Source organism: Ipomoea nil, unplaced genomic scaffold, assembly GCF_001879475.1.
Source record: "Ipomoea nil cultivar Tokyo-kokei standard unplaced genomic scaffold, Asagao_1.1 scaffold1101, whole genome shotgun sequence".
Classification (NCBI taxonomy): Eukaryota; Viridiplantae; Streptophyta; class Magnoliopsida; order Solanales; family Convolvulaceae; genus Ipomoea; species Ipomoea nil.
The window spans coordinates 765,026-778,017 of record NW_017617529.1 but is presented as its reverse complement, the minus strand read 5'-3'; the positions used below and the strand labels follow the sequence as shown (position 1 = coordinate 778,017).

The 12,992-nt window shown below is 34.3% G+C and overlaps 2 protein-coding genes across 4 annotated transcripts; both read right to left on the bottom strand.

Annotated features, from left to right (window-relative positions):
• Positions 1–2,583, bottom strand: LOC109183156 (PHD finger protein ALFIN-LIKE 9-like). The gene is made up of 6 exons (XM_019333341.1): positions 2,492–2,583; positions 2,366–2,433; positions 1,881–2,112; positions 1,677–1,797; positions 1,083–1,142; positions 1–57 (listed from the first exon to the last, which is right to left on the bottom strand). The coding sequence occupies exons 1-6, from the start codon at positions 2,581–2,583 to the stop codon at positions 1–3; spliced, it is 630 nt and encodes a 209-aa protein (XP_019188886.1).
• On the bottom strand, positions 2,510–9,786 carry LOC109183174 (nudix hydrolase 2-like). 3 transcript variants are annotated; one of them, XM_019333369.1, is made up of 9 exons: positions 9,524–9,781; positions 9,212–9,438; positions 8,451–8,516; positions 8,216–8,353; positions 7,307–7,384; positions 7,104–7,154; positions 6,962–6,996; positions 6,285–6,393; positions 2,510–2,595 (listed from the first exon to the last, which is right to left on the bottom strand). In XM_019333369.1, the coding sequence occupies exons 1-9, from the start codon at positions 9,642–9,644 to the stop codon at positions 2,590–2,592; spliced, it is 831 nt and encodes a 276-aa protein (XP_019188914.1). In that variant the 5' UTR covers positions 9,645–9,781; the 3' UTR covers positions 2,510–2,589. The 3 variants fall into 3 exon arrangements, with proteins under 3 accessions (XP_019188914.1, XP_019188912.1, XP_019188913.1); XM_019333367.1 differs by lacking the exon at positions 2,510–2,595 and adding an exon at positions 4,829–5,257 and having other exon boundaries at positions 9,524–9,786; XM_019333368.1 differs by lacking the exon at positions 2,510–2,595 and adding an exon at positions 4,829–5,218 and having other exon boundaries at positions 9,524–9,771.
• Between the last annotated feature and the right edge of the window lie 3,206 nt (positions 9,787–12,992).

Here is a 12,992-nt window from a genome sequence, read left to right as displayed (position 1 = left end):
TTAGAGATGAGATGCAAAAGATGGACTGGCTGTATATGGTTGCAGACCATATAGAACCTAGTATAACATTGGATATTCAAATCCATTTCTTAAGCAAATGGGTATCTTGAAGAGAAAGGCCTCAGTTTGTTATATGTCCATTTTTAGTAAAAAAAAAAAATAAGAGTTAATTTGACAATGAATAGTAAACGGAAAATTATATCGTGCACCGCGGTGCATAATCGTTCCGCGGTTTAATGAAAATGACGTCGTTTTGTTTAATGAAAAGAAACGGCATCCGTTTCCCGTCGTTCCGCACCCCTCCGCAAAAAGTAACTCTGTTATTCAGTTTCATTTTGTATACACTGCAGTTTCATTTCGATATAACTACAGTTTCATTCGATATTTATAGACTCAAATATGTGAAAATGTTAGTTATTTAATTTTATTTTATATACACTATAGTTTTATTAAAACACAACTACATCATCATTTTGATATAATTACAGCTTCATTGTACAATATACACTCAAATATGTAAAATGTTATCCAGTTTCGTTTTATATACACTGCAGTTTCATTTCACCACAACTACAGTATCATTTTGATATAACTGCAGTTTCATTTGATAATATAAAAATAATACGTGAGGCCAGTGTCGATTTAGATATACTGTAGTGTCAGTTGGTAATTAACATTAAAAAAAAAATATGTGCGCTCCGTTAACACTAACGGCGCGCCGTTTCTTTAAGTAAAGAAACGGTGCCGTCTTGACCCCGGTGCATGTGCACCGCGGTCCACAATATAACGACCCATAGTAAACATATCCAATCAAACTGGACACTCGAAAGGCATCAAATAAAATCGTTTTTTTTTTTCCTTATTTTTGTTCATCTTTGAAAAATTCTATACTTGTTTGAATTGGATATATATAATACCTACAATATAATAATATTCTCCTATTTTTGTGTAAATATTTCTGGTTGGAGTGCACATGAAGAACATACAAACAGGTGACGATGCTGGTCCTTGGTGAATTTGAGGCATTTCATCAAATGGAAAGAGCCTTCGCATACGAAACACTGTTTCCACAACTCACCTACTATATACCCCTCATTGCATTTTCCACACACATTTACTGGCGGTGGTGTTGGCCACTTTCTCTGAAATCCAAAACAAACATATAAACAAAAACATTTCATCACTAATATAAATTTAAACCCTAAACCAAATGACCCCTCACCCCCTATTATGAGAAGAGATAAATCTCGAAATGTGCCTTAGACTTTGCTTCTTTTTCCAAGCTAAGATCGTATCCCATTGAAATTTGAACCCGATTATTGGGCACTACACCCACACTCAACCCTATTTGGTAAAATAGTTAGCCCTATCAGTCAATTTTGACTTATTTGACCACTATTAGCTGTTTGACTTGGTTAAACAATCAATATGATTGTTTGATTAATTAGCTTTTTGTAACAACTTATTGCTCCAAAATGCTAAAATTAAAAAATCTACTCAAAGTATCTTTTTCAATCAGCTTTTTAAAAAAGACAGTTTTATATAATCAGCTAACAGTTAAAAGCTAATTTCCAAACACTTTTCTACGATCAGCTAATGCTATCATCAACTAGTTAAACCTACTAACACAATCAGCTAAAAACCATTTACCAAATACCCCTCAATCTAATATATACCTTTGGCTTATTGCTGTCATCATTGCGCAGTTTTGGGTTGTGTTTTGGTGGTTCCACAGCTTTCCCAGACACAACTTCTAAAATGGTAGGGAGTTCATTTATCATATCGAAAAGCCGACTCCTGTAATAGTGAAAATTTATCAAATTAGTTCATTCAATCCTTCCCCTTTTCAATATATATATCAAAAAAAAAAAAAAACATACCTATCAGCCTTGTCATGGCGAAATCTTGAACTAAAATTGAATGCAACACGAAGTAGCCATGTGTCACTGTGAAGTGCAAGCATAGTAAGCCACTCCCTTTTGTCCATTCTATCTCGACCAAAGTTAATGCCCCTAAGGGGTTGAGGAAGCACTACATGCATTTCTTCTTCTGCAATATTCACTTCCCATCGTTCACCCGGATGTCCAATAAGGCAAAGCTTCCAATTCTGAGCTGCAATTACAACCCCAAACTTAACACATTTCAATTCTTAATTTCCATGCATGCATTATATATATATATATATATATATATATATATTCAAGGAATTATCATGCATATCAAAATATATGCAAATCTGAAGAGCCTAATTACTAAAAAAATATAATCAAGAACGTGAATGTTTGTTCATCAAGGCTTAATTTGGACTGTTTCAAAGAAAAGATTATTTCAAAGAAGCACAAGAAGAGAAAAAAGAAAGGTTTACCTGGGTCACACTGCCTATAAACTTCATCAAAATCTGGAAAAACGCATAAAGAAAAACCCCATTCATTCCTTTATTAAGTGGTAGAAATAAATGAAGTAATAATGGTTTCTTTAGATTTAGTAATACGTACCCTTAGTGAGAGCGCTGAGTAAGGCCGTCCTTCGACCCTTGAATTGTAAGAAAACCTCGTTCACGCTTTTTGGATTGAAATTCTCCATTGCCCCCTACTGCTGAATGCTGATGAGAGAGAGACGCACAGTTAAAGAAGCGAGCTGAGGAGTAAAAGATTAGAGATTGAAGAAAGACAAGAAGTGTTTTGGGAGGGAAATACACAATTTGACCTTATAACAAAGCATCTACAAGGAGACAGTATAGGGAGAGGGCCTTGGGTATGTGCGGGGTTGGTAGTAGTATGGAAAATCTATTATAACTATCTGTCTCAACCTTTCAATGGACTCAATTCTTGATATAATAAAAATGAGTCATAACCAATTTTATATATAATACTAGTTCTTTTAGGGGCTTTGCCTGAATATAATAATGTCTAATGATTATTTTAAATAAATATTTTAAATTATATCAATGCAATATTATATCGGAGATGTTTATGTATAGGTAAATAAATATTGAATTTGTTTATTTAAATCGGTAATTTAAAGTATATAAAATGCAAGATAATATATGAGAAATTGATTATATTGTCACTAAAATAAATGTTTGCAACTTTGTAATAACGCTAGTCTAAAAACGATAATCTAAATAAATACTACCTTTGGTTTAAATTTCTATAATTCTTCTTAATTCTCTTTTCGAAAGCATTGTCATTCTCTTCATCTTCAGCACATATCCTCTTTTTTTAATGGGTAGTGTGTCATGTGCAATTGGGTTAATAGTGGTATCATAGATGGATTCATTGTGCAATGAGATTATGGTGTAGGAATCTTTAAATTTGCCTTGTTGTGTATATGATGGGATCTTAGTTGTACTATTAACTTTTTATCTTACAAGCACCTATTGATATTTGGTAATGATAGTTTTTCATCTACATGTTTCAAGCGTTATAAGATGTATGTCGTAGGTTATCATGTGAAAGTATTGAACAAAATATTAATATTTATTAGGGAAAATGGCGAGTTTGGTCCCTGAGTTATAATGGTAGTGACGACTCAGTTCCTGAGTTATGACCGTATCTATTTTTAGTTCCTCAGCGAAGTGGCGCATTTGATCCCCGTCCGTTAAAACTGATGAAAATTTTTAAAAATATTTAAAATTTTAGGGGTAAAGTAGGAAATTCACATTTTATTCCCTTTCTTATATTGAAACCACTTTTGCAACATTATTTTCAACTTCCTAGCATTCTATTTAATGTTCTTCAATTTCAAAAGCAATTCAATAATATTGGTATGACTTGTTAATAACCGGAGTCTCGTATAAGGAACCTGTGACTCAGTACAAACAAGAAAACATTAATCATTGTCTTCAAGCATGTAAAACATGTCATCCTAAAAGTTTCTGATTTCCCTTACTAAACATAATACTCCGTAGTAATCAAACCATAACTTTTGAAATACAAGAAGATATCAAATTTCTCAGGTTACTTTTATGACAAATTCATCAAGTGAGTAACTTCAGATTTTTAAATACGTAAAATTCTTTCGTAAGCTCTGCAGTAACTTAATCAATAATCGTATATCCGGACAATATATGAAAATTATATATATATATATATATATATATATATATATATATATATATATATATATATCACCTCCCTCTCTCCTCTTAAAAACCAGAGTAATGAATGAGAAACCTAAGACTCATTTATGAAAAGCACCAGAATAGATTTAACAATTCTCAAATATTGAGCTAAGAACAGAAAGAAGATTTAGAAATTCAAAAAAACAGGAATAATAGAAGAACATGTGGAGTAGCAGAGAATCAAAGAGGGATGAAGAACTTTGAGAGAGAAAATGAAGAAAGAAAAGAAGAATTTTATTGAAACTTAACATGCATACATTTACAACACATTTCCCACTATTTTATATTTTTGACTAATAAAAACTGAAAATACAGAAGAAAACACAACTAATTCACCTCCAAAATAAACTGGTCAACATTCATGAAAAATACCCAGGTGACATTAAGTTTGTTCGTTAAATAAATACATTTAATTAAAGAATATATTATTTATTTGTTGTTAGGCAATCCTCCCCAATAGAAGTTTTTGATGTAGATTTTGACAGAACAAGATTTATGTGGAGGAGAGAGGGTGAGGAGAAAGTTTAAAAAAAAAAAAAAAAAAAAAAATCCCTACAAAGCATTGGTTTTTATCAGAATTGTAAGACCCACCAAGAAAAACAGGTTGTCACGAGCCCGCTGGGCACGTTAATGACGCTTTTCTCCTCTCTTTTTTCAGCTTTGTTTTGCTTTTTTTTTTTTTCCTTTCTCTCTTCCCTCCAATCTTCTCTTTCCTAATCACACTTGCAAAAACTCCTCAAAAACTACAACTATTGGGGATGCTCTTATACACAGATAGTATATCAAATATTAATTCAGTAAATAAACCATTCTTCAAAAAATAGGGATAAGAAAACCCTAATAAAATCATTCCTCCATATGTTCTTTTGTTACCAAAAAAATGACTTAACTCAAAACTTCCCATGGAAAGTCACCATGGGGCTCCTTGTTCAAGTACAAGTAGCTTTCCTTCTGAGAAAATCCGGTTACTGTGGAGACAGCCGAGAACCCAGAATACTTGCCCTGTATCTTTGCTGAGCATATATTAGCAATGTACTTGAGCAGCTCATGTTTTTGGATGAATGGCTGAGATGCATATTCTTCATATGGAATCCACTGCATTATGGAACAATTCTTAAGTCCACTCACACCAACCTTCTTTTTTCTCGATAATACGACTATACGATACAATATATTACTTAGAAAAAAGGGCCAAATAGGCCACTGAATCAGAGACCAAAGCCCAATTGAGCCACTGAATCAAAAAAAAAAAAAAAGTTCAGTTAAACCACTCAACATTCAAAAGTCATCCAATTTTTTCCATATAACCGATTGTTTTAGGTTCATGCAAGTTAAATAAGAGTTGTTGGCATATGATGTAGAAATACTTTCTTGGATAACGAGGGGAACCCCACAACCCTTTTGAGCATGAGTAAATCCCGCCTTGTGACCCTAGCTAACCGCCTCAAACCAAGGGGACAAGGATTCGAACTTGTGACCTTGTAGTTACAAGCGTGGATCTCTTGCCATCTTGACTAAGGTTACCCCCAAAAATTAACTTTTCATGAACCACTCAAGAATTAGCTGCATGAACCTGGAACAACCAGTTATATGGTAAAATTGGATGACTTCTGAATGCCCAAAGGTATCCCTCCAGCCAGTAGCCAGAAGACTAATCCCCGTCCCTACTGTCAGGGCACTAAGTGGTAGGGGACTGGCCAAATGGTTTGCTCCATTCACATGGGTGGGGATCGAACCCCCAACCTCATGCTTAAGGGACGAGGTGCTGAACCACCACGCCAACCATGTGAATCAGTGAATGTTGAGTGGTTTAATTTAACTCATTTTTGAATCAGTGGCTCAATTGGGCTTTGGTATCTGGTTCAGTGGCTCAATTGGGCTTTGGTATCTGGTTCAGTGGCCTATTTGGCCATTTTTCCTATTACTTTATAAATGCAAGATAATTAACAATCTGAAAGGGTTACTTCAGATAATTGTCATAGACAATGGTGATATTTTCGCATTTAATCCTAGTATCCTACCATTTTAATTTGACCACATTGCCAGATTCAATCCTAGTCGAGGACTAAATCTAGCCAAAGAAACTGAATTCAATGAGCACATTAGACATGAATAACTTGACAACTGATTAACCAGAAAGAACATTTTATTTTAGACATACCTGGGCTGCCTCTATCTCTTGTTCCTGAATTCTAATATTGAAGGATAGTGGTTGCAGCATGCACACAAAGAATAGATCTGACTTCTCAAAAAACGACTTGTGACTCTGTCTGAAATTTGAAAGAAAAATATATATTTTTAAGGAATGGAGAATTTGCAAGTTCCAAAATTGACTTGTGTTTAGTTAGTACAAGGAATCGGAATCGGAATTGGAATCAAATACTTGATAATTGGAATGAGTTTTGGTGAAAGTATTTTGCATGTTTGGTAGTAGGTTGGAAGTGGAATGATTACCAATATTGTTATTTGATTATACATGACCCTATAATTGGAATAAAGGTTTTAAAAATATGAACAAAAAATCAAAACAAAAATCTAAAAGCACTAATCCTATGTAGTGAGGAGGCGATGAAATGAGGATGGACAAGGCTGAATTAATGGAATGATACCTGATTTTAATTAGGTAATGAGTTTTTTAATTATAGAGGTAATCAAATCCTATACCTGTGTTTAAAAAAGTTGTCAACCAAACCAAACATTCAAACAATGTGTCTGACTTTCATTCACATTCATTGTGTCTAACCCCATGAACCAAACACACCCTAACTTGTGACTATATGAACAGCCCGGTGTTAAGAATGTGATAAAATGAGGATCGGCATGAAGGTAAACAGATACCTGAAAGCTAGTATCTCCACAAATTTTGCGTCTATCTGAAGCAAGAAACACAATATTGAATATAAAAGTTAGGTCAGATGTAACGTTAAATTTGTAATTGACCAAGATTATTAAAAGAATGCGCTTCGGACTAATTACTCACCCCGGTCTCTTCTTTTACTTCTCGGACAGCTGCATTACATATATCTTCACCCTGGGAATAAAGAAACAGAAAACTTCAATGCCAACGACCCAGCTTTACATTTTCCCTTTTATACCAGCTCAAGCTGTCCTCTTTTTTTTTTTTTTTTTTTTTTTCCATTTTAGCTCCCCTTAAAAAGTGTACAACTACCCAATTTCACATACCTCATCAACAACTCCTGTAGGGAACTTCCAAAGACCAGTTCCACGGAATTTTCCACTCTTTTCCTTGACAACCAGTATCTAGATAGAAGATCGCAAAAACAAATGGATACTGTTAGAAACTAAGATTGGGCTACGGTCACTCAACCGAACATGTTCTGATACCATGTTAGAAACTAAGCTAGGCTATAATGCAGATAGGCCAAACCATACTAAAAGATTGAATCCAACCAATTAGCTAGTCTAACCCATGGCCTTTTAAACCAATATATTTTCTCTTATTTTATCAATGTAAGACTCTTAACAGATACCAAAACCAAAAACAAAGAGAAGGAACCACCGAGAAGTAAACGGGGGAAAATGGATGGAAGGAAGAAGAGAGCCAGGTTTGGAGTTCACACCAAGAGAAAAGCAATAGGATCTAGGATTCAAGACAATTTATAGAGTTTTTTTTCTTTCATCCTTTCTTTCTTTTGTTTTACTTATGCTAGATTCGAATTTAACTCTTATGATACTTGCAATAAACGTGCGTGACCCTAAGCTAGGGCAAAGGGTGCAGTCTAACTTGGTTGATAATTACGTACTTCATTGGATGATTTAAATACAGGATAGAAAGACAATTAGAGTAACTTCTGTAAGACAGCAAAACTTCAGAAACAAAAATACTTGGAGTATTGGACTATGAAATCAAGCATGCATCCTAAGCAAACAAGTATAACCTTCAAATAATAAATTGTCATTTGGATAAAAAAGGACATCGTAATCACTCTGGTTAGGAAAGATTTTGAGAAACTAGCTAGATTCCTTAAAACACTATATTCACCCATAGTTTCGAGATAGAAGAAAAATAATAATACCTTGAAATCTTGTCTTGTATTAAAAGAAAAAGGAGACACTAATTTAACCTATTACCTCATTCTTTTCATTCATAACAAATGCACCAATACCAACTCTGTGGGTGGCATTCGCCGGAATAGTGCTTGCAGTTGTAGGAAGCCAATGCACGAGCATCAAGTAATTTGGTTCAGCATGATGGTAATAGAACCCTTCCTGCAAAATAGCAGAAATTGCTAAAACTACCCAAAAAAAAAAAAAAAAAAAAAAGACAACTTTTCCAGAATACATGGAAAGAAAAGTGCAAAGCTACCTTTACTGCAGGTTCAACAAGGTTAGCAAGCTCAATAGGCAACTTGATCCAAACACCTCTCTTACCCTGCAGACATATCAACTTATGTTCGAATAAAACAAAAATGACCCGCTTAAAGCACAATTCAGATGCTGAAATAGGGGAAAAAAGCACAATTCAGATGCTGAAAATAGGAAAATATTGTAGAAATATTTGTTATAAGATTCAAGAACTGAGACAACTGTCTTTAAAATCCAGATATCATAATTTCAACTATTTAAAATTGTTTACAAAAAAGGATGACTTGGAAACAAAGCTCCCACGTCATGAAAACTTTCATCACAACTCAAATTCAGTTATAATTTCCAATTAATCATTTCCCCAAGGCAATACCAACTAAATATCGCAATCTTCATTCTTTAGCTCTATCTCAACTCCAGAACTCTATCTGAACTATACCGAGGCCCCGAGTGGAATTTGCACTTCAATTTTAAAGTACACAGGTTAAAACTCATAAATTTCTCTCTTTCTCCCATAGAATATATACCAATTCTACAGAAAGGCCAAGCAAAGTGCCCATACTAGCCCTTGACTAAGACTAAGAGTAAAGGAATAATAGATGTAAAAGAGGCTAACTTTAGCCACTAATTCCATTAATAAAGCAATAAAACTACAGAAAATTTTCTACATCAACAAAAAAAAACCACCCACACAACAATAAAATTAAAAAATAAAAAAATAAAAAAATTCCTAGAAATGAAAATGAAAGGGATAATGATTACCTGCTGTCTCCATTGAGAAATTGAGGCCCGAAGCAAAGTAACGAAGAGAGAAGGATCCATGGGTTCACTCGTCATCTCAACAATCACCCCTCCATGATCATCATTTCTCCCCGCCAATATCCTGTCCACTTGTTCCGCCTGTTTCTCCGGCAACGACGCCGCCGACGAACTCATCGATGAACACCGCGTACTCAGGTAAGTCCCAATTCTACCCTTCTTCAATCTCCCTGAAACAAGAAAAACCCAGAAAAGATTTACCCAAATTAGAACCGAAAACTCAATGTTCTATAAAATAAATAAAGCAAAATCAACCTTGAGCTCTGAAGGGTAGTTTAGGCGTTCGAAGGGTGAAGAATGAACGACTAGAATGAGAAGAGACGGCTCTGCCGGCGGTACAGAGCATGGAGGTTTTACACAATAATTTGATTACCATTTTTGTATTTATGTATATATTATATAATTAATGAATTTCAATTTTAAAAATTAGCAATATTGAACTGCCTAAAGTGATAAATATCAAAATTTAATTATTTTTTGTTTAGAACAGACCAAATTGCCATATAGGATACGGCGGCCGACGGCGATGGTCTGAAAACAACTGAAACAATTTTATTTTATTTTTTGCAATTTATTTGCATATTAATAGATTTGGTTAGTTCGTTTGCCGTTAATAAGGGGGTGAAAGTTGACTGGTCCGGCCGGAAGAAGGTGAGCGTGCGGACCAGGCTGTGACCGGGTCGCGTCTGTGACGGCCCGTTTTGGGTTTTTTTTTTTTTTTTTTAAAGGAAAATCTCTCAAAAAACACTTCTAACTTTTTTATTGAAAAAAAAAAAACAAAAAAATAATAAACATCATGACTGCCTAGTCCCTACTAAATTATTATGCCCTTTATAGAGTAAAAAATGGGGGTAGGATTTAAGAATTCACGTAGAATTACTCTTTTTTTAGTAGAGAAAATTTTAATTTTGGTCACATGACTATAAGGGCTTTGCTAATTTCAGCATCTAACTTTCAAAAGTGTCAATTTAGTACCTTGAGTATGTAATTTTTGTCAATTTTGGTCACTCCGGCCAAATTTGGCCGGAAAATTTTAATCCAATATTTAGTCTAAAATTTGAGGGGCAAAATGATCTTTTCCATCCTTTCTCCTAATTGGTGTTGACCGAATGAAGTTGTTGACCAGGTTCAATTCAGACACATTTACCACCAAAGACGTCGTCGAATCTGGGCAAGAACCGTCGGGAAGTCTGGATCGGTGGATCTATTCACGCTCACCGGGTTAATGGAGTTCTTCTTCTCCGAGGCGCCGGTGAGCATGAGGTCGCTGGCCATGGGGTACTATCTGAGCACGGTGATCGTGTCGGTGGTGAATAGCGTGACCGGAAACTCCACCCACCGGGCGTGGCTTTACGGTGAGAACTTGAACCATTACCGTCTGGAGAGATTCTACGGTCAACACCAATTAGGAGAAAGGATAGAAAAGACCATTTTACCCCTCAGATTTTAGACTAAATGTTGGATTAAAACTTTTTGGCCAAATTTGGCCGGCAATTTGGCCCGAGTGACCAAAATTGACAAAAATTACATACTCAATGTACTAAATTGACACTTTTGAAAGTTAGGTGCTGAAATTAATAAAGCCACTATAGTCGTATGACCAAAATTGAAATTTTCTCTTTTTAGTACTATTAACTATGTTATAATGTATTATTTGTCTATACATATTTTCTCAACTTACTTAAGCACAAAGAGTCAATGACCTCACTGAAGTTCGAACTTGTGAGCTCCCATTTGGGAGAGCTCGTTTGGAATGCATGAAAATATTTTCTGAAAAATTGATAATTTTTCATAAAATATTTTTCTTTCTCGTGTTTGGCTGCACAGCATAAAACTGTCTTTATGCGTTTGATTCATTTTCTGAAAAATAATGTAAAATTGTATAATTAAACATTTTATATCATTAATTATTTTGTTTAAAATATAAAAAATTTATAATAATATTATAAATAATAATATTTATTTGTTTAAATCAAATAATATTATTTAAAAAAAAAAAAACAAAACAAAACAAAAAAATGACGAAAACCATAGAGTACAAAACTATCTGGTTTTTACCGTTCTCTCTGGTGCCCGACCAGAAACCAGAGGCAGTGATTGTCGACCAAAGAAGCCTTCTGGAAAATGACTTCACCCCCCCCCCCCCCCCCCCCCCCCCCCCAAAAAAAAAAGGAAAGTCATTTTCTAGAAAAATGATATTATTTTTCATTGATCATAGTTGATTTTCCTTTAACTTTTCATTTTCCTATCTAGCCAAACACCAGAAACCCCCGAAAATGATTTTCATAAATCATTTTTCGAATTTTCAAACACACCCTTAGTTGAATCGCAATAAAATTTCAAATTATAGTAAATTTTTACTGGTAATCGATTTCTAATTTCTGGTTTGATGCCGGATACTTTCAAGTTTCAACTTTTAAAATTCTTTTTTTTTTCTTTTTATCTTATAAGTATTGTGATATTTTGATTTTTTTTTAACTATTGATTTGGACAAATGTTATTTTCTACGCCTTGGTGAATCTTGGATTCCCCTCAAATCTATAACCCTATTTGGTGAAACTTGAATTCCTTTGGTTGAATTCCTTTCGTTGAATTAGTTCTGTATTTAAAGACTAAATAAGTAATATAGGCAAAACAAATTAAATTAAATATAGGGAAAATGTGTAGTACACCCGAACATTATACGAGAAGTGAATTAGACCTCTGAACTTTTAAAAGTTGTAATTAAGCATTTAAGCACATCAACGTGTCAATTTAGTTGGCAACCTTCAGGGGAAAACTAATGATTATTCGTTGATCATCAATCGCCGATTTTTTTTTTCCTGGAGGTTGTCGAAACATCATCGGAACCCTAGCGACCTACTATTATAGGTCACTTTCTAATTTTTATGCTTCAATGCAGTAAATTTACATATTGATGTGCTTAATTGCAACTTTTAAAATTTCAGATATCTAATTAACTTCTTGTATAAAGTTTGAGGGTGTATTTAATCATTTTCCCTTAAATATATAAATAATTAGAGAATGCTTGTGAACATGCAAGTATTGCTAAAATAGTAGAAAGAGAATAGTATGCATGTTGGAAATTTCGCATATGAGTAGTCATTTTGAGCACTAGCCTGATGAGTTCGGCCTTGCATACCGAACTGATGGGCCGAATTATGTCGGCTCGGCCTGCAGCCAGTAATTTTTCTCACTGTTCTAAGATTAAATTCATCAGTTACTCAATTAATGCATCAAGGAAAGATTGGAAGATGGAGCCTCATCATCAAAAAGTCGCATTTACCGAGAAAAAAAAAAAAGAAGAAGGATCAAGAATGTTCTATATTTCAGGAGCTAGATCAGTTTCCAATTTTGAATTTCTAATTTAATCTCAGGTAGTGGCCTACTGTTTCAGATGTTACAAACTTGTTTTTATATCAGTTTAAATCTCATGCATTGAAGGCTATTGAACTCCTATAACCCTATATAAGGAGTGGTAGAGCAGCGAATTTTTAACATAATGAAATCATATTTTTCAAATTCTGCTTCTATTCCTTTCTCGCCAATTGTGTTCTTACTTTGCTCTAATTCGTCGGGTTCATTCCTTTGGGTGCTCAAACGTTGAACCATAGTACGTTTTATCTTGGGAAACCTAGGCTACAACGCTCTTAGCACTTGTGAGAGGTAGCAAATAAGGTTTTAAGGAAAGAGTGTTTCGCTCGACTCATGGTCGTTCATCTGA